The 23,385-nt window shown below is 44.3% G+C and overlaps 1 protein-coding gene across 3 annotated transcripts in view; it reads left to right on the top strand.

The window, feature by feature from the left end:
• The window catches only part of LOC139685587 (cytosolic carboxypeptidase 1-like), a 230,970-nt gene that overhangs the window by 193,135 nt on the left and 14,450 nt on the right, over positions 1-23,385 (top strand). For all 3 annotated transcript variants that reach the window (XM_071582526.1, XM_071582527.1, XM_071582529.1), the window contains exon 16: positions 20,387-20,474. In XM_071582526.1, coding sequence (XP_071438627.1) covers positions 20,387-20,474 — 88 coding nt within the window. The remainder of the gene's footprint in view (positions 1-20,386; positions 20,475-23,385) is intronic.

The following is a 23,385-nucleotide window of genomic DNA, read 5'->3' as shown; positions in this document are numbered from 1 at the left end:
CCGTCGAGCGCCAGCATATAGATAGGAACATAAAAGAAGGACCCTCCAACGCATTCCGAAATTTTCGGTGGTGCAACCAAATTCGTCTGCGGACTAAAGGAAGTGAGGAGAAGGGAGAAACGAGAGGAGGACGGTGGGTGGCTGGGAAGAGGAGGAGGGGAAAGGAACAGTCGTGGGGTGTGTAATACCTATTACTAACTCCTGGGAAATTAAAGGCGTACCTTGTGTTCACCTGCTCTGGTGTCTTTGGTTTGAGTGGAGTGTCGGAGGTTGGATTGGGTGCTAAAATTGAGACGTTATGGCATTAGTCAGAGGGAGTGTTGCGGTGGGAGGTGGGCTTCGGGATTCGGAGCATCGCGGAGAGGGAAGGAATGTTTCGAGGAAGAGTGGTGATTATTTGTCCGAATGTTAATTGAGTGTGGTACGCGTCGGCCAAGGGCTGGGCATAGTTGGCACTTCCGGCGATAGAGTGCATACTTTTGCCTGGGGTGGAGGAGTAGGGGTTGTGTGAGTGAGAGTAAAAAAGCAGATGGGAAAGGCACGAGATTTGTGTTTTAAAAATGGGACATGTTTTATATGGTGGCTTATTGCAGGGCATGGGAGTGGCCTTGGGGGCGGGGATTCAATGAGTGGAATGGTTGATTTGAGGAGATTTGACAGGTCGGCGCGGCATTTGAAAGTAACGGAGGGGAATTCGAGAAAAAGGTTGATCGTTAAAATTTGCTTTATGAGGAGGAGGTGGATGTTTCTTGGGCTGGATCTGCGAGATATGTGACGGAAGTAGGTGGTACAAATTGAAAGGGTATCAGTGGTGCAGGGAGATAAGGGAGTGTTTCCGATTCTTTTGCTCAGGATGGGTTCAGGGTACCCTCGTTTGGGATGATTGCAGATTATGTCCACGTATGGAAAGGCGTAAGATATGGAGCGGACGGGCAGGATTATGATTTAACAATAATCTTCAATACATTCAAATCATGAGGAAGCGTTAAAAAAATGGGCATAATTAAAATCCATCCAGGATATCGACGAAATATATATCCCCTGCTTGTGCTAATTTTCTCCTTCGCGGCTGCGGCCATTTATACTTTGAGATCAAATGGTACGACGCAAAAATGACATTTTTAATCTATCCGTTCTACTATCTACGCATCTCCCTGATTTTACATACGTGTTCAGATCTACAGTATGATCTAAAATGGCGTGTTATATGCTTTTAACATCCTTGGATAAGTGACCTGCCTCAAATTTGCGCTGTAACTTTAACCTGTACTTAAGCCCACGGTCAATTAGTGGTTTCCATCCTAATTCTTCCAATAGTGTCGTGACACTATCACCTATTTAATAACAACTTTTCAAAACCTAATTGCTCTAAGTTGCACTCGATCCAGGTCCAAAATTAAGCCTACTTCATGGGGATCCCATAAACCGACTGCAAACGCAAGGTGGGGCCTAATTAACGTGAAGTAACAAAGCGCTTTGACCCTCTCATTACATTTCCCAAGTATTCCTTTTATGAATCCTAACTTTTTATTTTCTATTCCGCAAATTTCACGAATGTGTTGTCCCCAGGATATACCCGCAGTTATCTTTTCACTCAAGGATTTTACCGACCTTACGTGTGTGTTTTCGGAATAAATATTCTTCCTCCAAAAATATATCAAAACACATTTATTCAAATTTAATTCTAGCTCCCATGCCTCGCACAACCTTTGGATTGCATTTAGGTCGTTAGTTAACGATACTCATGACTGGATATATCACTGCATCGTCAGCAAATAGACGAAGTTTACTGGAAACCCGAGAGCCGATGTCATTAATTCATGGATGGAACCATGGCGGGCTGATAAAACTTCCTTGTGAGACGCTACTTTGTTGGATAATACTCCTTCCATTACGACACTTTGTTCGCAGCTTGTTAAAAAGTGATTAATCCAACATATTACATGTTTATCAATGCCGTAGCTTCCCAACTTTTGGAGCAACTTCCTATGAGGGACTTTGTCGAATGCCTTCTTCAAATCTAAAAATTTAGCATAGTCATTATTTTCTCCGGAGACCAAAAATATCATAAACGAAAAGTGCCAGTAGGGTTCCGCAAGATCTGCCCTTTCGGAAACTTAGTTGATTTTTTGTAAATAAACTCTTGAGAATCAAGATATTTCATGATTGAGTTTACGATTAGGTGCTCTGAGATTTTGCATGGTTCGGTAAATACTCAGATGTTCAATGTCGCCGTTTTTTAAATATTGGAGTGACACTGGCTACTTTCCAGCTGTTGGACACTGCCCGATCATTTAGGGATTTGTTAAATATTATTTCCAAGAAAGGAGCTATTGCTGATGCTATCGCTTTGTATACGCGAGCAAAGACTTGATCAGAGCCTGGCGATTTGTTTGGACTGAGGTCTTGAAGTTTGAAGTCTCTAGTGTGCACAAATGTTGACTCTTTTCGACCGAGGGCTTTTTGTGGAACACCAAACGCTTTTTATATCAATATTAGGGAAAGGCTCTCTTCTGCTCTCGTGAATATCTTCAACGGCTATGAACTCTCCGCCTTCAAACCTATTTTCTCTGTCCCTTCTGTTAATTCTTATGCCTTCAGGAAAAATATCCTCGTCTGCAATATCTTGCGATGAAAAACTCTCGGGTCCTATAACTAGATCGGCTTCGCAATTTCTAATCATGTGGTAAAATTTGGCTATTTTGATTTCCAAACTTCGGCAGTTGATTGTCACAATGAAGATAGCATATCTATTCTTAAAGAATTATCTGCCCTTCCTGATGCTGTTTATTCTAGGAATTATTTTTACCTGCCCATTCTCGTGTGTTAAGTCTAATCTTTCATTACATATGCCGTGATTCTTGTCGCAATTGTTATGTGAGTGACCCGTCAAATGCTTATTAAGGGAATTCCATGCTCTATATTGACGAACAAATAGTTTACAACCTTTGGGTCTGTGTACATAATAGTTGCCTCTTAGCTTGAGCTATTTTTCGCTTTTTGTCGGTCGATATTCTTCTGTTTCGAGTCTTACCGCTGCCAAGTCGAATGAAAGGATTATTCCACTCGCTCTATTTCCAATCCTTGAATTTTAAAACCTACCTGCACGTCATCTCTTCCTCTCACGAGGATGTTAGTCTTCTTTTTGTTAATGCTCATGTTATATTCCCGAAGTATTATAGTCCATAGCATTCAGAATTGCTTGCAGTTCCTCTCGCGTTTCTGCTACTTCTTCAATGCCACCTTTGAACCGGAGCATGTCAATTTATTCGTCACACACACGATTGTCCATTCGAGGCCCAATTTTTTTTACATATTTTGTTGCCATTTCTAGATGTAACTTCAATAATACTGGCGGCAGGTTGCATCGTTGTCCAATTCCTGCTTTCCACTTGGCTTTTCTATTTTCCTTCCCTTTTTAATTTCCAAGGCTCTTGCTTCATTCTCTTAGAGGTGATGAATCATTCTTCTTCCGTTGTAGTCCACTCCAAGATTCTTGAACATCTTGGTCCATTTGACGTTGTAGAAGAACGTCTTCATTTTCTCGAATGTCTCATACTATTGTGGCTTGTTTAATATTTTCGGTCAGTAATCTCAAGCTGAGTGTTTTCCCTCTCGCTCCGCAGCTTTTTCTGCATTCGATTAGGTTTTCCATGAGACGTTCTCCTCTATTTCCTTACACGTCACGACTAATTATTTGTGTAACTACTTATTTTCGATTCGTGAGGCATCAGGCTCAATAGCCTGTGTTTTCTGTATTGATCATGTACAAAGTAGGCATAGGTGGAGTTCGTTCTAATGTATTAGGAATCCCTTCAGGTGTTCCCCGGGGAAAAATTATCGGACCTCTTTGGTACCTAACTTATGATAACGATATTAAGTCCGTAGTTACTGGCATTCCGATCCCCATCACTATCAAATGTTTCCCTGCAGAAACAGATGCGATTATGTCTTCTAACTGATCGTGTATCTGATCGACATCTTCTTTCCCATGATTTCATGGTATTATCTTGCATGGCACATGTATACAAGTATGTATAAATGTATACTTGTATAACTAAACAATGGCCAAATTCGCCGGTTCTACTTCTACTAGTAATATCCTATCCATTGCTTGCTCTATGTTCAGTTCTCTTCTTTCTCCATTTTTATTCAATATTATGGCAACCCCTTGCTAGCTCTCATCCCCTACGCTGTATATAATGCTACAGCTATCACTCCAGTAATCCCCGCTATCTTTCCATCTCACCTCGTATAAACCGAATACATCTGTATATCCTCTTTCCATCTCTCGCTAAATATTCCCCAATTTTCCTGTCCTCAACGTTGTCGTAGCATTCCAAGTTCCTATTCTAACTAATTCGATCTTCTCCTGCATCTCCTGTGCTGCTACTCTCGGTTTTGCTTTGCAAGGATTTCGTGAGATCAAGACCGCGGAAGCCTTGCCGCTCCCGCTGCCGGGCAGACACATGGACACTTGGGCTTAGTCCCGTAGTTGCCAGGACTCATTTTCTCTATACTGTCAATCATAGAAATCTTTGGAGTAATAAATGAGGTGGTTTTCCATTGCCTTCCTCAATAGTGTTGGTAGCGTGGCACCAAGGCTCAATGGTCGCGCCCCTGGGGTTAAATTCAGCCGCCTCACTGAGGAGCAGACGCTGGGTGGACTACCTGTCGTTTGGCTCCTAACCTTCGACCTATCTGGCATGGGTGACCCTACCAGGAGCAATTATTATTTCTCCCGCCATCACAGCTCTAGGGGTCATCGGAACGCACAAGCCCTTCCACCACGTCAAGGTTGTAGTCTGTGGGGGGAAGGCCTCTTATTGTAATATAATAAAATTTCCTCATCTAAGTTGAGAGTAACAGGGTGGTTGTATATGCAGTTTTTGCCGTTTTGCTGATTTTTTATAAAATCCATTTCTTCTTCAAAAATATAAGAGATGATAACCTCCGCATGGACCACTTCCTTGGCGTGGTGGAATGACTTCCAATGACCTTTTAGAATTTTGCTGGTTTGAGTAATGATAATTGCTCCTGGTAGGGTCAAAATGCCAGATATCTTGGAGGATGGTATCCTAGCTTCCATATTCCATCCCATAGGTCAATGCCACCTCGCCCACGATAAGACTCGTAGAAGGGCGCCTGTCTTGAAGCTTCCGATCGAAGTTATAAATGAATATTCCCAATATAATTGCAATATCCCATGTCAAACATTGCAAAATTAACTAGAAGGTATGCACGTTTGTTAACTATTATTGATTAAATATCGGCGAACAGTCTTACGTTGCTTTTTACTTTTGAGGTGATATCATTAATTCAAATAAAAAAGAATAAAGGGCATATGACGCTACCCCGAGGGACGTCGGTTACTTTTTACATAAATAGGGCTTAATTAGGGCCATCTATGACCACCTTTCGTGTTCGAAGGAAGTCCTCAATCAAGTTCATTACATTGGCGTTGATTCCGTGCCCTCGCGACGTGTGCGTCAATTAGTGTTTGGGACCTTATCGAAGGCCTTTTGAAAATCCCGAACAATCGCATCTGCTTGTTTGTTCCTTTGTTTCGATCGCAGGATATGCTTCAGTATAAAACCCCCACATGCATTTCGCATGATCTCTCCCGTTTGATTACTCGCTGTATATACGTGCAGGGTTACGATTGTCGAGGAATGTCATGGCGATGCTAACGATGATATTTTCTAGAATTTGACGGCGGTTTAAGGAAATTCGTGTTATTACTGCAGTCTTGTTTACGAAGTGCATTCTCGTATTTCTATTCTTGAAGATAGGTGTGACGTCGTTGGTTATCCATTCTTTCTCCACAGTCTCTCTTATTCATCTTCCATTGTTCGTCCTCCCGGCATGCTTGGACATTCCATCCACGTCCTGCGTCTGAAAATCACTCGACTTCGAGACTAGTGCGATTCTAAAAGTTCGATTCATCGGCCGTTAAGGCCTAATCCCAGCCTCCCTCCCGGAGTGCTCCCTCCCCCGAAACCCATGGCGAGGCTGTATTCAATGCTGGGAGATGACGGCGAGTGTTGCTCTCGCTTGGCGGCGCGCCGCGTAATTCGGCTAATGAGAGCATCGCTCAGTTCCTCATGTCTCGTCCTCCATGTGTAGTTTAAGCGAAGAATTTCCCGTTGAGGGGACGGACATCTCGATGAAGCCGTGCCCCACGAGGGCTTTCTACATCCTCGCAGGGCAGCGACGCCCGCGTGAGACTCGCCCCGCGGGCCCCTCGCGTCACTCACTCTCGGGGCGGGAGGGTGACTCCTCCGCAGACGGACGGCCAGTGGTGCGTCACTTCCGGTGGGCCCCGGAAGTGGGGGATGGAGGCCGCGGCGCGAGACATCCCTCCCGAGCCGAGACGTGCCGCATTCCGTATGCGGGAGACCTTGAGGGGTGCTCCCCCCCCCCCCCGCCGCCCTCTCTCTCGGGGTCCGATGAAATGGCGGGGGCCACCCACTCTCCCTCGGTGTCCCGAAGCCTTCTTCCGGACTCCACCGCTCACGTGGGCCCTACCGGCGGGGCCCACTTGCTTGCTGCTGCCCGCATCGCCAGCCCTCGGGAGTCGCGCAGGGCCCACCCACGAGCAGTACTAGGTTTGGTCGCCGACACACAGCCCAATTGGGCAGAAGGGCTCGGAGCAAAGGTCGCCCTGTCCGTTTATACTTCCCGTCATTGCGCACGTTTCGGTTGACCAAGGGTCGAGGATGCTGTGTCCATGTATCATACCTCAGGGGCAGATTCGCCTCTTGGGCTGCACCACGTGGAAATGTGCGCGGCCCTCCGTCGAGTTCCCTCGTTGCGACCCCTCCGGGTGTGACGGAGGACTTCCGAGGCTGGGCTCCTGCTTCCGCCCCGCTCACCGTCTTCGCGGTTGTGCCAGGACCCAATTCCCTCTCCCCCCTTTCCCTCCCTTCCCCTCACATGGATGGCCTCCACGCGGCAATGGGCGCGACGCCTCGACATCTAATAAGTTAATATTCTTATTCTAAATTGTAACAATTTGTATTTCTTTGGGTGACTTCCGTCAAGGTGAACCATATTGTTAGATTTGACGTTCCATACATGGTGTGGAATGACACCTGCCGCACAACCTACGTACATCTGTATGTTTACCGCGTGATCAACCAAAATAGTGTGTGGCAGGGAGTGCAAGCATCAGATGCGATGGGGAAGGGATAAGGGAGAGTAAGGGAAAAAATGTATTTATTTATATTGCAAAAGTCCGAAAACAGCACTTCGACATTTACATCGGACTTGAACATTGATATAACAATTTGACAATTACCTACACCCAAGCCCCTGGTGGAGGAAAAGCCACCTAGGTGGGACTCGAACCAGCGACCTCTTGAGTTAGCAGACGAGTACGTTACCGCGCCGCCACCGGGGTCGGCTAATTCAGTGAAAAACCTCAAACAACTTGCAAATGTGTGCATGTATGGACATGCTGGCGGAAGACTTAATTCAAAACAAGGGTTTATTCCCCTGATATATCAATTATTTGTTATGCGAAAAAAAGGGAATAAAAATGACAGCGACCATTTATTAATTCGACTGACATCCCCCATAACAAGACAGTTAATGCAGAATGGATAGGTAAGAAGAGGAAATTCCACTATTACATGAGTATGAAAGTATTGGTCTCCGCCCCTGAAGTCACGGGGTAGGGAATGCGAGAGACGGCGTCCTCCCCCGCCCCACCACGCTCCCCACATGGCGGGGGGGGGAGGAGGCGGGGGATGGAAGGGGAAGCTCGAAAACTAACAAAGAAGGGCAAACAATACTGTACCGAGCACTACAGTCATTAAATGGCATTCTAATGCGGTCATTCGGGAAGGGATTTGACAAAAAAACAAACATTCGAGGTTAGTGAAGGGGTATGCAATTGAGTGGACCTAATTATTCCCTGGACGCTGTGGGTGGCAAGTGGGATTTTTGTAATATCTAATGCTACAGTTGCTATCGCATATTAGTTTGATACCCTTCCTCATTCCTATGTAGATGTAGATTCCTACGTCACAGATGATGTAAATGGATTTATGGTCTCTGAAGCCCTCGTCGTTAGCTGCACCCAAGATATGCTCTGGAGGTAGTTTAAGAAATAGAACTGATATGTACATATTTTCCACGGGTTGGCGTGCGCCCTGCAAATACCCCGCTATCAAAAGAGAAAATAGCAGTTAAGGAGTGTCCATAGCCGTTTAGGATATTCAAGAGATCAGATCCGAGTCCTTGTCTAATAGTAAGATGGAAAGCATTCGCTGCTCCATAAAAACGCCTAGCTCGCGAAGAGTTGGCGTATATTAGTGCCCATAAAGATGACCTACTACCTTGATCAAAAAGTTCTCGGAATAACCACCGTGTGGCGCTCCCATCGTTCCGATTTGAGTTCTGTTTTTTTTGTTAAATTGGTACATCTGTTGTTGATATTCCCTTTAAATCTTAGTGTCATAACTTGACATTTGCAAAAGTTACGTAGCCAAGAGTACATCTATCTCTGTGTGTGTTGGCGATTTTTTACAATTTCAGAAATGGATTTAAATTTGCAACAACGAACTTGTATTAAATTTTGCGTAAAAAACGGATTTAGTGGCGCACGGACGTTGGAAATGTTGGAAAAGTGTTTCGGCAACGATTCTCTAAAAAAAACGGTCGTTTACCAGTGGCACGAGCGGTTCAGAAGTGGTCGTGAGTCAATCGAAGATGATGAACGCAGTGGCAGACCATCGACATCGAAAGTCGGTGAAAAAATTGATAAAGTAAAAGAAATGTTGGTCAATAACCGCAAATTAACCATCAGAGAAATAGCGGAGGACTTGAACATTGCCTATGGATCCGCCCAAGACATTGTGGTTAATGATTTGGGTTTCCGTCGTGTAGCAGCAAAGTTGGTGCCAAAAGACCTCAATTTCATGCAAAAAAGAGACCGTGTTGACGTCGCAAAAGACATGATTTGCGAGGCTGAATCCGATCCCACATTCATCAAAAGGATCATTACTGGAGACGAGACGTGGGTTTATGAGTACGACACGCAATCCAGACATCAGGCAAGTGAATGGCGTTCACCAAATGAGCCGAGACCAAAAAAACCACGTCGTTTTCAGTCAAAAAAGAAGGCAATGCTGACGGTTTTCATGGATTACAACGGTGTAGTGCATCATGAATTTTTGCCAGAAGGCCAGACAGTAAACAAAGAGTATTATTTGGGCGTTATGAGACGTTTGCGTGAAGCAATTCGCCGAAAGAGACCAGAAATGTGGGCAGAAAACTCGTGGATTTTGCACCATGATACCGCACCGTCGCACAGTGCTATCATTATTCGTAATTTTTTGACGAAAAATGCAACAAATACCATCCAACAGCCACCGAATTCACCTGATTTGGCTCCCTGTGACTTCTTTCTGTTCAATCGAGTTAAAAAACCATTACGGGGAACGCGTTTTAGCAGCCGAGAGGAAGTAATGGAAAAATCGCAGGAAGCACTGATGGACATACCGAAAACCGACCGTAACTTTTGCAAATGTCAAGTTATGACACTAAGATTTAAAGGGAATATCAACAACAGATGTACCAATTTAACAAAAAAAACAGAACTCAAATCGGAACGATGGGAGCGCCACACGGTGGTTATTCCGGGAACTTTTTGATCAAGGTAGTATTTCGGAGAAACATCAGGATTAGAATTAGGGAGAGAGGTTGCTTGTTGAGTTTGCCATCGCAACAATAGGAGTGTAATAATCAGGGGGTATTTTAACCTGACCTTCAGAGACTGGAAAAACTATAGTTTGATGGCAGGAGGGCAAGGAGTCGTGCGAGTCACTGCTTCGCGTTATTACATCACGCTGGTTTAACAAGTTAGGGTTAACACCTACTAGAGGAAATATTATACTTGATCTATGAGTGACAAATTTATCAGAAGACGTCCTAAATGCAGCGACACTAGGACTTAGTGCAGGTTAAATCCAAATGAAAAATATAGTCGTTAGGCCGGGTCGATTATTATTATTATTTACACAATTACGTTGCAATTAGGCGAATTTCCTGGTGGCAACGGTCAAGTTAGGTCAAAGATAACTCTTACAACGAAAATTAAATACGAACACAGATAAAAACAGATAAGAGACAAAATATTTTTACATACAATCACACTTCCACATCACATACAAACAAACTTCCACATCACATACAAAATGCCGTCCAAATCACATACAAACAATATTTTCATGACTACAATGAAGTTTATTACCCAGTGGCTGCTTTACAATTCAACTTAAAACTTCTAAAATTGGATGGAAAGGGCTCAAACAAACCTCCAGGCAGCTGGTTCCAATCAATTATGGTACTATTTAAAAAAGAGTATTTTTTCTTATTTGTTTTTTGCGTGCTTATTTTTATTTTGAAACTATGGTCGTTTTTTCCCATAAAGTTAGGCTTTCCTATCCCTTGCCATAAATCTTCCCACGCTTCATCCTTTTTAACAATTCTATACATCGCGCCTAACCTACTCCTTTTTCTTCTATTTTCCAAACTCTGCCATTTCAGTATGTCTAACATTTCTGTGACACTATCCGTTCTTTTGTACCTTCCGAGTACGTATCTTGCTGCCTTTCTTTGAACTTTTTAATATGTCCCACCTCATATGGATCCAATACTTTGGACGAGTATTCTAGGATAGGGATAACCAGTACCTAATATGCTTTTTCTTTTGTGGCTACGCTACTTTCTTTTAAATATCTCATTACCCAATGCAATACTTTAAATGCCTTCCGTGTCAAATTACCTACTTGGACTCCCCACCCAAGACCCCTAGTTAAATAAATGCCTAAATATTTGCATTGACTGGTACATGGGATTCTTTCTCCCAATTTAAATTTTTTATCTTTAAAAGGCATCTGAAAGGCATAAAAGGGTTAGGGATATGGGAGAGGAATGGTGTTCGAAGGGATATGAAAACAAGCATCGAATTTTCTTGAATCCATGAAAATATGTGCATCTTGGTACGCACATTTATACACCTTAGCGAAAAACCTAGATTTAGACAAGCCTTAATGCTTAACCCACCACAAGGTAATCGGATGTATTAAACACGAAGGAATAAACATCGACCATAATTAATTATTCAATAGACAACCACCATACTAAGGCAAGTGATGCAGAACTAGAAAGTTAGAGGAGGAGAATTCTATTACTCCGGGGCCATAAAACTAATGGTCTTCACCCCTGGCGCCACGGGTAGAAAAAGTGGCGCCTTGCTGTTGGCGGAGGACTGCGTGAGGCGCCACCCCAGCGGAGAGGGACAGAAGGGGCGAGCTTGGCAATACGTGAAAAAATGTTAGGGAATTTTGTAATGTGCACAGCGTTAGTAATATGCCTCTCCACTCAGACATGCGGGAAAGGATTTGCCGACAAAACCCACGAGAGTCATTTAAAATGCTTGCATATTAGGTAGAAGCCCCAACTGGAGTACGCTGCGAGTATATGGGATCCCCATGAAGTAGGCTTAATTTTGGACCTGGATCGAGTGCAACTTAGAGCAATTAGGTTTTGAAAAGTTGTTATGAAATAGGTGACAGTGTCACGACACGATTGGAAGAATTACTGTAGGATGGAAACCACTAATTGACCGTGGGCTTAAGTACAGGTTAAAGTTACAGCGCAAATTTGAGGCAGGTCACTTATCCAAGGATGTTAAAAGCATATAACACGCCATTTTAGATCATACTGTAGATCTGAACACGTATGTAAAATCAGGGAGATGCGTAGATAGTAGAACGGATAGATTAAAAATGTCATTTTTGCGTCGTACCATTTGATCTCAAAGTATAAATGGCCGCAGCCGCGAAGGAGAAAATTAGCACAAGCAGGGGATATATATTTCGTCGATATCCTGGATGGATTTTAATTATGCCCATTTTTTTAACGCTCCCTCATGATTTGAATGTATTGAAGATTATTGTTAAATCATAATCCTGTAATTTAATTATTCTGTCAATTCATAATGAGTGTTCTGTTATTGAGTAATTCTCTTAATTCATGATACTGACATTAAACTATTCTGCCAATATATAATCCTGTAATTGAGTGATCTTGCATGTCAGTAGCATCTGTCGTGTGAATATTTTGTTCGGGTGCATGACCGAACTCATAACATAACAGGAGCCGTAATGGTTTTGAATTTGCAGGCATGGCTGTTGACATGGCACGCCCCCTTGCGGCAGCTTGCGTTGGGCATTCTGGTATTATGTCGATGCACGACGGGCGTAGAAGTGTAACTAATTCCCCGGAGGCTGCGGGCAGGTAGCAAGTGGCGTTCTTGTATGCCAAAACCCTAAAAAGAGTTTGTAGTTAGTACCCGTAGTTATCGTAACACCCAAATATTTAATTGATTCTACGTTTGTATTCTTCTTTTATATTCTACGTTATGTATGTATCCCGTGTGATGTGTTTTCAGGTGAAAAACTCTTCCTCCAAAAATCTATCGAAACAAACATATTGCTATTGAATTCCGGCTCTCATGTCTCGCCCCGCCATCGCATTTAGGTCGTTAAGAAATGATACTCTAACTTCGACTGGATATATCACTGCATCGTCAGCAAATAGACGAAGTTTACTGGAAACCCGAGAGCCGATGTCATTAATTCATGGATGGAACCATGGCGGACTGGTAACACTACCTTGTGGGACACCCGACGCAACACTTACTTTGTTGAATAATACTGCGTCCATTACGACACTTTGTTCACAGCTTGTTAAAAAGTGATTAATCCAACCTATTACACATTTATCAATCCCGTAGCTTCCCAACTTTTAGGGGTGACTTCCTATGAGGGACTTTGTCGAATGCCTTTTGAAAATCTAGAAATATAACATCAACCTGAACATTATTTTCTCCCGAGACCAAAATATCATCAACGAAAAGTGCCAGTTGGGTCTCGCAAGGTCTGCCCTTTCGGAAAATGTGTTGGATTTTTGTAAATAAACTCTTGAGTATCGAGATATTTCATGATTGAGCATTACAATTAGTTGCTCTGAGATTTTGCATGAGATGGATGTGAGAGAGATGGGTCGGTAAATACTCAGATATTCAATGTCGCCTTTTTTTAAATATTGGAGTGACACTGGCTACTTTCCAGCTGTTGGACACTGCGCGATCATTTAGGGATTTATTATATATTACTTCCAAGAAAGGAGCTATTGCTGAGGCCATCGTTTTGTACACGTGAGTAGAGATTTGATCAGGGCCTGTTGATTTGTTTTGGACTGCTCCACTTGGTGCTTGTACCCACTGCCAAACATCTTTTTGGTGGATAGGGGGGTGTGTAGATGTAAGGGGTCTGTGCAATAAATACGCGAACTGGTGCAATCTGGCAGCCATGACGCTGACTATAGCCCCGCCCACTACCGGCGCTAGTTGCCTGAGGCCCAATTAGCCGCCTGCGCTTGGCGGATCGTCGAGCTGTGAGTACGGTGCCAGTTATGTTAATTTCTGTTTTCCTTGTTGATACTGCTCATCGAAAATGGAAATCGACGAAATCACGGAGCAACGAATCAGCACCTATTATTTTGGTGAAGTGCGGCAAAAGCTATCAAGAAATTGCTGAGAGGTTGACGGCTGTTTAAGGCGATAATGCTCTGAACAAAACATCCGTTTTCAAGTGTATTAAGCATTCTTAAGATGGCCTTCTCCATGACAATGCACCTGCACGCATTCGGCATTGATTGTTCGCCAGTTCCTGGCAACAAATTCAATCACCATCCTTGATCATCCTCCTTAATCGCCATATCTTGACCCCTGCGACTTTTTCCTATTCCCAAAATACAAAAAATGTGATTAGGGGACCTCACTGGGAAGATGCGGGCTCCATAAAGCAAGAAACGACGAGAAAACTAAAAAGCCTAACTGCCGAGGACTTCCAAGGGTGCTTTGGAAACAGTGGAAAAGAAGATGGATTAAGTGCTTAGAAACGAATGGAGAGTACTTCGAAGGGGACAAAATCGATGTAGACTAAATTTTGCAAAATAAAGATTTTATAGCCTCAGTTCGCGTATTTATGGGACAGACCTCGAATTTGAGAAAGGTAAAGTTGGAAGCCTTTTAATTCACGAAGAGAATGGGGAAGAGTTGAATTCAGGAAGTTTCAGGAGACCTGAGTTTTCTTGAAACACTGAGGGAATTTTAATGTCCCCAAATGATATTGTTATTTTCCACCAAGAGGTAAAATGAGAGAGAGAGATAGTTTGATAACTTTCCGGACGGATTCATTCCCGCATTCGTTCATTCCCCGCACGATGCTCAATCTCGACGGAAGCGAACCCAAGCTTCCGAATTTACTATTTACCTATGCACAAGCATTAAATTAATTATTCAATCCTTGCATGACGCATAAATGCAGAATTCATGTCCATCTACTGGCGTATTCAAATGCATGTTCGAACGATCATTTGCGAATATCTAACGGAGGCACCGTCCCTCGCCCTTGCGGTTTAACATCGTAGATGTGGATGGAATTCACCGAAGAATAGCAGAGGCCGGTGAGGACGGAGCGCAGTCCACTCGACCGGGAGTCGTGGACCGACTTCCAGAAACGAACGCCGCGCCGGACCGCGGCCTCCCGGTCGAGGGGCCGCCCCCGATCGCCTCCGTTAGCAGCCACGCCGAAAGGCACCACCCCCCCGGGGGAGGGATTCCTCGTCGTGGCGGTAGGGGGCGGTGATTCCTTCCGGCGTGGATTTCACGGCTCTCCGTCGTTGCGGAGGCCTCCGCGGGGAAGGAGGGGGGGGGGAGGTGCGACCGGAAGTGGGGTGGAGGATCCTCCTCACACCGGAAAGGAAAAGAATGGGCCCTGGATCCAGGGCCGCACCCCAAGGCAGCAGCACCCGTAATGGGGAGAAGTCTCCCTTCCCCCCCTCACCCTCTCTCTCTCATCAGCGCGTCGCATGCGCGGCTGCTAACGCTCACTCTTCTTATTTCTTCGATGACCTTCGCAGCTGAGATGTTTCTCAACTTGGGCTGCCTCCAGGAATACTCCTTCTTCTCACATCCTCTCGGAAGCTCCTCAATCGCTCCGGGGTCCATCATTATTCGGGCGAGGCGTCGCAGTCGGTAGCGCGTAGGACACACGAACACGGTTCGAGTGCTTGGGGTTGGATGGTGGTAGGTTAGATAGCTGACCAAACTATGAGGAACTCAATGTAAATTTTCGAGATTGTAATGATTCACTCGTCCATCATTGTGGGATGACCAGAAGATGGACGCACGTACGCGTTACGAGGACATCCACGGTTAGTGCATGCAGCGAGCGAAGTTCAAATTGTTACCAATCCACCTATAAATCTGAACAAAATCTTGTAAGCCGCCACGAAGGTTTATTGCAGGGGGTGCTAGGACGCCACCCGTGAAATAGAATGCAACTAGAATATGCCAAAGCACACACCCACAGACATACGGTACATTCATCGGGTTCGCCCGACTGCAGAAAGCGGCTGGATTTTGTAGGACTAGCTAGCCCCGCACCCCCTCTTTCGAGGAACGTATCGCGCCTCTCCGCAGGTCTGATGACTGAAGGGTGTCTCTCGGGGGAGGGTTGCGCTGCGGCTGGGTGCATTGGTGAATTCCGTCTAGGTTTCCAATAGGTTCCAGTTGCTCCCGGACGAGAACACCGAGAGTTCCTGCAGCTCCCACCTCGAGGCCACCGCCGAATTTCAACCGTCGGTGTAAGTGAGGGAATCGTAGTAATAGGCCCCTCAAACGTCCGGCTGATAATGCATCCGCTTCGACGCTGAGTCCAACGGTGGGGATATGATGGATTCGTGTCAACTTGGTGCACGCCAGGCGGTGGGATTCCCCAGTCGACGCTGGCGGTGAAGGTGGCGGCCGTCAGGGATACGGTTTGCTCCAAGCCAACAATTAAAGCTCACGTAGTCACCGACGACGCGTCATGTCGTCGACGCCTCGGCGTGCGGATCGGAAAACGTCCTGCGCTCCTTTAAGGAGATGAGCTCAGAGGTGAAGCGGATCCGAAGACGTCCTGCGCTCCTTTAAGGAGATGAGCTCAGAGGTGAAGCGGTTCGAGTCGCAGTTCCCAGTCAAATTAACATTTCGTAGCATCGTGCCACGCATTAACCGAGGAAGGCTCGTTTGGAGTCGTATAAAGGGTTTTAATTAATGATTGGGGGGATTTTTCCGGGTAAATGGAGCAGACTTTGTCCTCTCATCGTTTCGGGAGCCCCTCAATCGCTCCGGGGTTCACTATGCGTACGGCCGAGGCATTTGCAGTTGGTGGCGCGAAGGTTACATGAACACGTTTCAAGGGTTTAGAATAGTTAATAGGAAATAGTGCTGGTCATATTTTCGTGAAAACAAAGCAAGATTCAGCAATTTTGGTCATTTCAGGTCAGACTATTGACTCTCAGATCCCCTATGTAATAAAATATAAAGACTGGCGATAATATGACACGTTACTCATGCGAGAACAATAAAATTTAAAGTAATCGGTATTAGGGCCAGAAAAGCAAATACAAAAAATCATATGTGGATGCAATGATTGTGAAGAGAACAATTACATATCCTCAATAGACGAGAACATTTACAATTTTGAAGCAGACGGAATAGACAAATGCATCTGCGAATCGCTTTTGGACACATTTGCGAATAACTCCCTGAATCAATTACTGTTATTGCCGACCAGGGGTGGATATATTCTTGATCTTTTAGGAACAAACTTACCTGAGCAAGTTTTGAATTTGGTTAACGTAGATGGAATCAGTGATCATAAAGCTATACTTGTTAAATTCTCCTCCTGTGTGGAAAAAAATCAGTCTGCAAAAGAAAAATGTACTATTTCCCTAGCAGCAGTCATGAAGCAGAAGCGTAAGAAGCGAGCAAAATGACGGATTTCCGCAGCCACGGATGCGATGTTGAGGCAACGTGGAAATACTTCCCCACGGTTTTGGCGTCTCACCACGAGGGCCCGGGTTCGAATCCCGGTGCTGTTGAATATTTTTCAAAGGTATTTCGATCCCTACTTGAGGTGCTTTGTGGAGGGACGTCGTTGGATGGGACGTCAGGCTGCGGACCCCTTGGCGTCTTTCGTTAAGAGTAGGCTAATGCCGACGCCGGGTTTCTCTCCACCCTTCATCCGTTCCTGTCCATCCCTAATGGTGCAAATGACCTCAGCTGTCGGTCGCCTCCCCTGAATACTTCTACTACAAAAAGTAGAAGTCCTCGGCAGAAGTCCTTTCGGGAGGGGCTGCCTGATTCCAAGAGTAACTGTAAGAGGAGACTCATTGGAGGGAAATCATCCCAATGCTTACTGGTCGCCCGTGAGAGAAGTCCAAGGAAATGCGTCGCCGCGGCGCTCACTAAAAGGCGGGAAATGGCAAAAAATAACGTCCAGCTTGGAGCAAGCTATTTTACGGAACTCCTCCTTCGAAAATGTATTTGATCCATGTCAGGAGAACAAATAACGCGATATTAACCCGTCACTGCAATGTGCGATGAATTGATACCAAACATATATCGTGTCGTGAAATACTGCGTCAGTTGGAAACATTCAGTCACGAACACGAGTCTCCCGGCCCCGATGAAATCCCTGTTCGTGTCCCACAGTGCAATGGCGGCAGAAATAGCCCCATACCTGAATATAATTTTTAGGAAACCACTGGCGGAAAATCAAGCACCCACTGATTGGAAATTAGCTAACACCACGCCTCCACGTATTCAAGAGCGACGATTGGGATACCCCAGTATCCCACAGGCCAATCTCTCTGACATTGTGTAAGGCTCTAGAAAAATTTATCGTAACATCTATACTGAGGCATATCGATAGCCAGGATATACTTGTGTTGATATGGAGACGGCATGGATTCCAAAAGGGTGGACTGTGCGAGACACAAATAGCCCTTTTCGTCCATAAAGTTTTGATGTCTGGCGAAAATAACCATGAGGTTGATGGGAGATATTCTTGAATTTTAAAAAGACTATCGACAAGGTGCCCCGTGGGATGCTTGGTATAAAGTTAAAAAGCTTTGGGATGGACCATAAAAGCTGTACGCTGGATCAGAGAATTCTTATGTAGTCGCGCACATCGGGTGATTAATGATGGTATGGTATGGTAATACAGTTCAGGTACTTCGGGTGTCCCACAGGGAAGCGTCATAGGCCCGCTTTTGTGATTATTATACTTATACATCGGTGACTTGGCCAGCAGTTTCAAGAGTAAGTAAGATTGGCCTGTTTGCTGACGACGCAGCTGTATACCAGGGGGGGGGGGGCAAAAATAACAGGAATGTCGTTATAGATTCTTTAGTTCTCAATATATTTGCATTAAATTTTGTTCACCTTCAAAGTATTCCCCATTGACCACAGTGCACTTCTCCAAACGATGCTTCCATTGTTCGAAACATTTCTGAAATTCATTCATCGGGATGTCCTTTTTAGGCCTTCTAGCGATTTTTGTTTTACCTCCTCCACAGTGTCAAAACTCTTTCCTTGCATATCCCTTTTGAGTCTGGGAACAAAATGAAGTCACAAGGAGCGAAATCCGGTGAGTAGGTGGTCCTCGATGGGCAATCGAATCCGGTGGGCAGTTGATGTCATGCCGTTGTTAGTCAAAAACTGCATCACGGAGAGGGAGGTATTAGCCGGCGCGTTGTCATGATGGAAGAAACAGTCGCCTGTGTGCCAAAGATCTGCTCTGGAATTATCTTAATTGAACTCCATGACACTCGAGACATATCATTGGGTTGATCAATGGTTCTGCGACGGTCTTCACGAATGAGAGCATTGATTTTGTCGACGTTTTCGTTAGTTCTTGACGCTGAAGGGCGCCCTGAACGGGGTTGGCCTTCAATTGACATTTCACCATTTTTAAAACGTGTAAACCACTCTTAGATTCTGGTTTTGCTTAGGGCAGCTTCCCCATTAGCAGTCTTGAGCATTGCAATAGTTTCCGTGGCCGATTTCCCCAACAGGGAACAAAATTTCACTGCAGCGCGTTGCTCTTGATAATCCGCCATCACGTTTTACGCCGAAATGAAAAAAGTTGTTTCACTGAAAGAGCTCTCACGGACGGACCGATCCAGTCACATCGACGGCGCTGCGCACTCTGACGCATGAGGCGTGAGTCTGACGTACGACCGGCCGAACAAAGCCTCCCCCCACTCTCGCTCCACACCGCAGCCCTATTCCCGTCCGATAGATGTAGATTGGCTAATGACCTCGAGGCTATTCGGGAATGGTGCTATGTATGGCATTTAGAAGTTAATCGTAAAACTTTTCTTGTTATGAACTATTGCAAAAACCTGCTCTCTCCAAACTACTTGCAGTATTAACAATGGCGAGGCAACGACTCGATGTCTATAAAGTATTAAGGCATCGCTCTTTCCCATGATCTCTCATGATTAAGGCATATTAGACATCTGTGGGGAAGCGAACCGAAAAATTAGGTTTAGCCAAGAGGGTATTGGGGAAATACGAAGAGAAAGTGAAAGGGCCGATGTTCCTTCTCTTTTATTAGACCTCACCTGGAGTATTCATCCAGTATCTGGGATCCTCGCGAGGAGGGTTTAATAATAAAAGAGTTGGATGGCGTTCTGCGTAGGGCAGTGAGATTCGTCGAAGGAAGAGTGCATGATATACAGAGCAATGCGACCAAATTGATGGCAATTTTGAGGTTGGTTTCCCTCGGAAAACGAAGATTGATATTTAGATTTAATCCGTTGTCGAAGTTCCGTTCCATCATTTCGTGTAAAACACACACGCTCACATAAGTTAATATGCAAATACGAGATGTATTATCTCGTACGCGAGAAATATTACATTAACAGAAACAGCTGCCCTCCCATCCTCGCCACACGCCCTCGCGGACGCTTCTTGTATAGTATACTGTATTGTATGGGCAATCGTCTCTACGGAGACATGTTTGAAATGATGTTGTTGCTCATAGGCGAAGTTGTTCAATTATCAAGAGAAAGTAATCTAAGCTAAACGAATTTATCTCTTCCAATTGAAAAATGGCTACTTCTTTGTCTCTTTAAATACATTCCCTACTACTACAAACCTAATCGCATAAATCATTAATTTTCGCCCATCTTAACTGATCAATGTGTAGTGTTTTTTAACATAATTATTGTTCTTTCTATTATTCCCTTTCTTCAAGCCGTTCGTCATTAGTACCTTTTAATTATGTAAATGTGACATCAATTTTTTTGCTCTCCTGTACCCTCCACATAATTTACCATTGTGCCCTTTGAAAGAAGTATTAAAATGGAGTGATTGTGTAAGTCTGCAGAAATCCACGTCAAGATTGCATTGGCAGTTGTGTGATTTGGCAGATGTGTCCCAGCGCCTCATATTTTCCCCTTTCATTTCCAGCGACCGATGTGGCCTGACTGACGAAGACCTGAATCGCTGCTGGATAAGACCCGATCAGTATTTGCACCCAGAGATCTACCACACCAAGGTAAGCGAGCGCATCCGACCATGAGCCACGAGGGAAGGGAGGCAAGGCGTCCCACGGGCGTGGAGCCACGGGATCGCATATGCCTCCCGCGCCCTCGGTGGTCGATTCTTCAATCTCATTGCTGCACTCGCATTTTCAAATTCATCGCCGTTCAAATGTTCGAATCTCTTTACTTTGAAGAGTGTCAATGTGGAGATATGCAGAGGCGTACATACGCCCAAACAAACATTGAAATAAAAATTCTGTGACATTACTTGGAGGATGACCCGGAGGAATACTGTTCATACGTTTGGTCACATGGTTCCTGATCGCACGTTCTCAAAACGAAAAGCCTAAGAGGAATACTTCTCTAGTAGAGCTCGGAATCATCAGAAAAAAGACGAATCAAGGCTGTGTTGCACTTACCAAAGAAATCCAGCGCCGATGTCTCGACAAGTATTCGTGATTCAAAGTTGGTCTGTTGGGTCTTAAATAAAGAATTCATTAAGTAGTCGTCAGTAGTAGCCAACTCGAAGATCCCTTCTCCCTATGGATGATACGGGATAGTATCTGTAGGCTTGAAGATAACAAGAATGGCATTTGCCACCCACACCGTCTAGGGAATAATCAGCTTGACTACGTCTCCATCTAAATCCACATAATACCCCGTAAACCACCAGAAGGGCGTGTGGCGGGGGGTGTTAGGTCACCAGCCATGCAAGCACTTTCAATGAACCTCTGCATAGGTATCTGTTCGAACATGTACCCGAACAGCGTTTCGTTACACGAAAGAAGCTACTTACTTGCAAGAGTATTCAAATCATGCGCGATCAATGTTATAAAAATGGGTCTGTTTAAAACGATTGCAGGATGTCGACAAAATGTATTCTCTGCCAACACAAATTATTCACTTAGCACTTGCGATCATATCTGTATTGATCTCTAATCATGCGAGGAAAATATGTCATTGCAAATCTATCGGTTCTACTCTATATCTCCACGCTTTTACGTTCATGATGTTCTAAAAACCTACAGTTTCACAGAAGAAAATGAGGGCATGAGGAGTCATGCAAGTCAATGCATCGTGTTTTTGGATCACGCTCGTTAAACAAGTTAAATAGAGTAGGATGATGGATTTTTTGTTTTGCTAGGAGTAATAAAATGTTTGTTTGGTAGTTGTGTCCATCCAAAAACCTACCTTAACCGGTAGATAACCTTGAAAAAAATATATATATATATTTTTTTCAAGGACACAACTAACCACCAAACAGATATTTTATTACTCCTAACAAAACACAAAATCCATCATCCTACTCTATATCAGGTCCCTCTGCATCTCTGAGTACTTTCTTCCTCCCTTCATCCCGTCCAACATCCCTATCCTGTCCCTTCCCTTTCCTCGTTTGCCTATCATTCTCCCCTCTATTACAGTCTTCAACATCCCACTGCCGGTCAACACCCCATTCATCCACTTTTCCTGCCTCCATAGGATTGCTCCCAACGAACCCCTCTCTTCACCCACCATACCAAGTACTTCCTCGTTTGTTTTCTTCTCTGTCCATTTCACCTTCTCCATTCTTCTCCAAACCCACATTTCAAAAGCCTCCAGTCTACGTCTATCCTCCTTCTTCAATGACCACATTTCCGCACCATACATAGCTACACTCCATATCAAAGTTTTTACGAGTCTTTTCTTAACATCCTTACTCAAAGTCCCCGTCATCAACTCCCTCCTCCTTGTAAAAGCCTCTTTGCCTAGTGCAATTCTTCTCCTTACGTCCCGTCTACTTTGACCATGTTGGTCCAAAACACTTCTGAGATACGTAAACTGTTCAACCTGCTCTAGTTTTTCCCCGCCTATTTTAATGTTAAGCTTGGCCTTTTTCTTTATAGAAAATGACATAACCTTTGTTTTATTAATATTGATTCTCATCCCTACCTGTCGCACTGAATTTCCAATTCACTCAGCAATGCTTGCAACCCCTTGGCTAACTGAAAAACCAAAGCTTGGTCATCAGAATGCTGATTTTACGAATTCCCCGCCCACTTTTATTCCTACTTCATCTATTTCCATGCCTCTTTAATCGTTTCCTCCACATACGTATACATTGAATAGCACTGGTGATAATGGACACCCATGTCTTGCTCCTCTTCCTAACACTGCCATCTGATCTCTTCGTTCCCCACATGCCGCTGAGCAGTCTGAGACATGTACAGGTTGCGGATTGGCCTCCTGTCTCTCCAATCTATTCCTATTATCCACTCTAATCTATCCATATTATCTTCAATATGCTCATAAGTTTTCCTCAATTCTCTCTATCATATGCCTTTTGGAAATCTACAAAACACACAAATATTGTATTTTATATTCCTCTCGATTAGTGATCTCATTACTGCAATGGCATCATGCACACCTCTCCCCTTCCTGAGCACAAAGTGATCATCCTGTAAGTAATAATTTTCTCTGCTCACTATCCTATTGCTGATAATCCTGAGAACAACTTTAGCTGCGTGGGATATCAAACTTATTTTACTGTGGTCCTCACGTATGGTTGCCTTTCCCTCTTTTGGAATAGGAGCTAACACTGATCTCACAAAGTCTTCCGGCCAGATTCTTTCCTCATTGATGCTACGAATCAGTCCATATAGACTCTTCCTCCCACATTTTCCTCAACCTCTAAGTGGTTCCACTGGAGTGTTGTCTTCCCCTGCAGTCATATTTGAATTCATATCCCTTAACACTTGCGTTCTATCTCATCCTTGAGTGTGCCTAGGCCTAAACTATCTGCAAATACATATGGAGGCAACTAAAATACTGGAGAACATGCACCTACAAATGACCTGAATCACCACGCAGCATTTAATCTCATTCACGCTTGGAACAACAGACTTTGACATTAAAAATTATGCAGGTAGAGAGAGGTATGTGCCT

The sequence above is a fragment of the Hetaerina americana genome, unplaced genomic scaffold (genome assembly GCF_022747635.1).
Source record: "Hetaerina americana unplaced genomic scaffold, ioHetAmer1.1.p SCAF_118, whole genome shotgun sequence".
Taxonomy (NCBI): Eukaryota; Metazoa; Arthropoda; class Insecta; order Odonata; family Calopterygidae; genus Hetaerina; species Hetaerina americana.
Note: the sequence above shows the minus strand (reverse complement) of the source record. Positions and strands in the feature narration are given on the sequence as shown.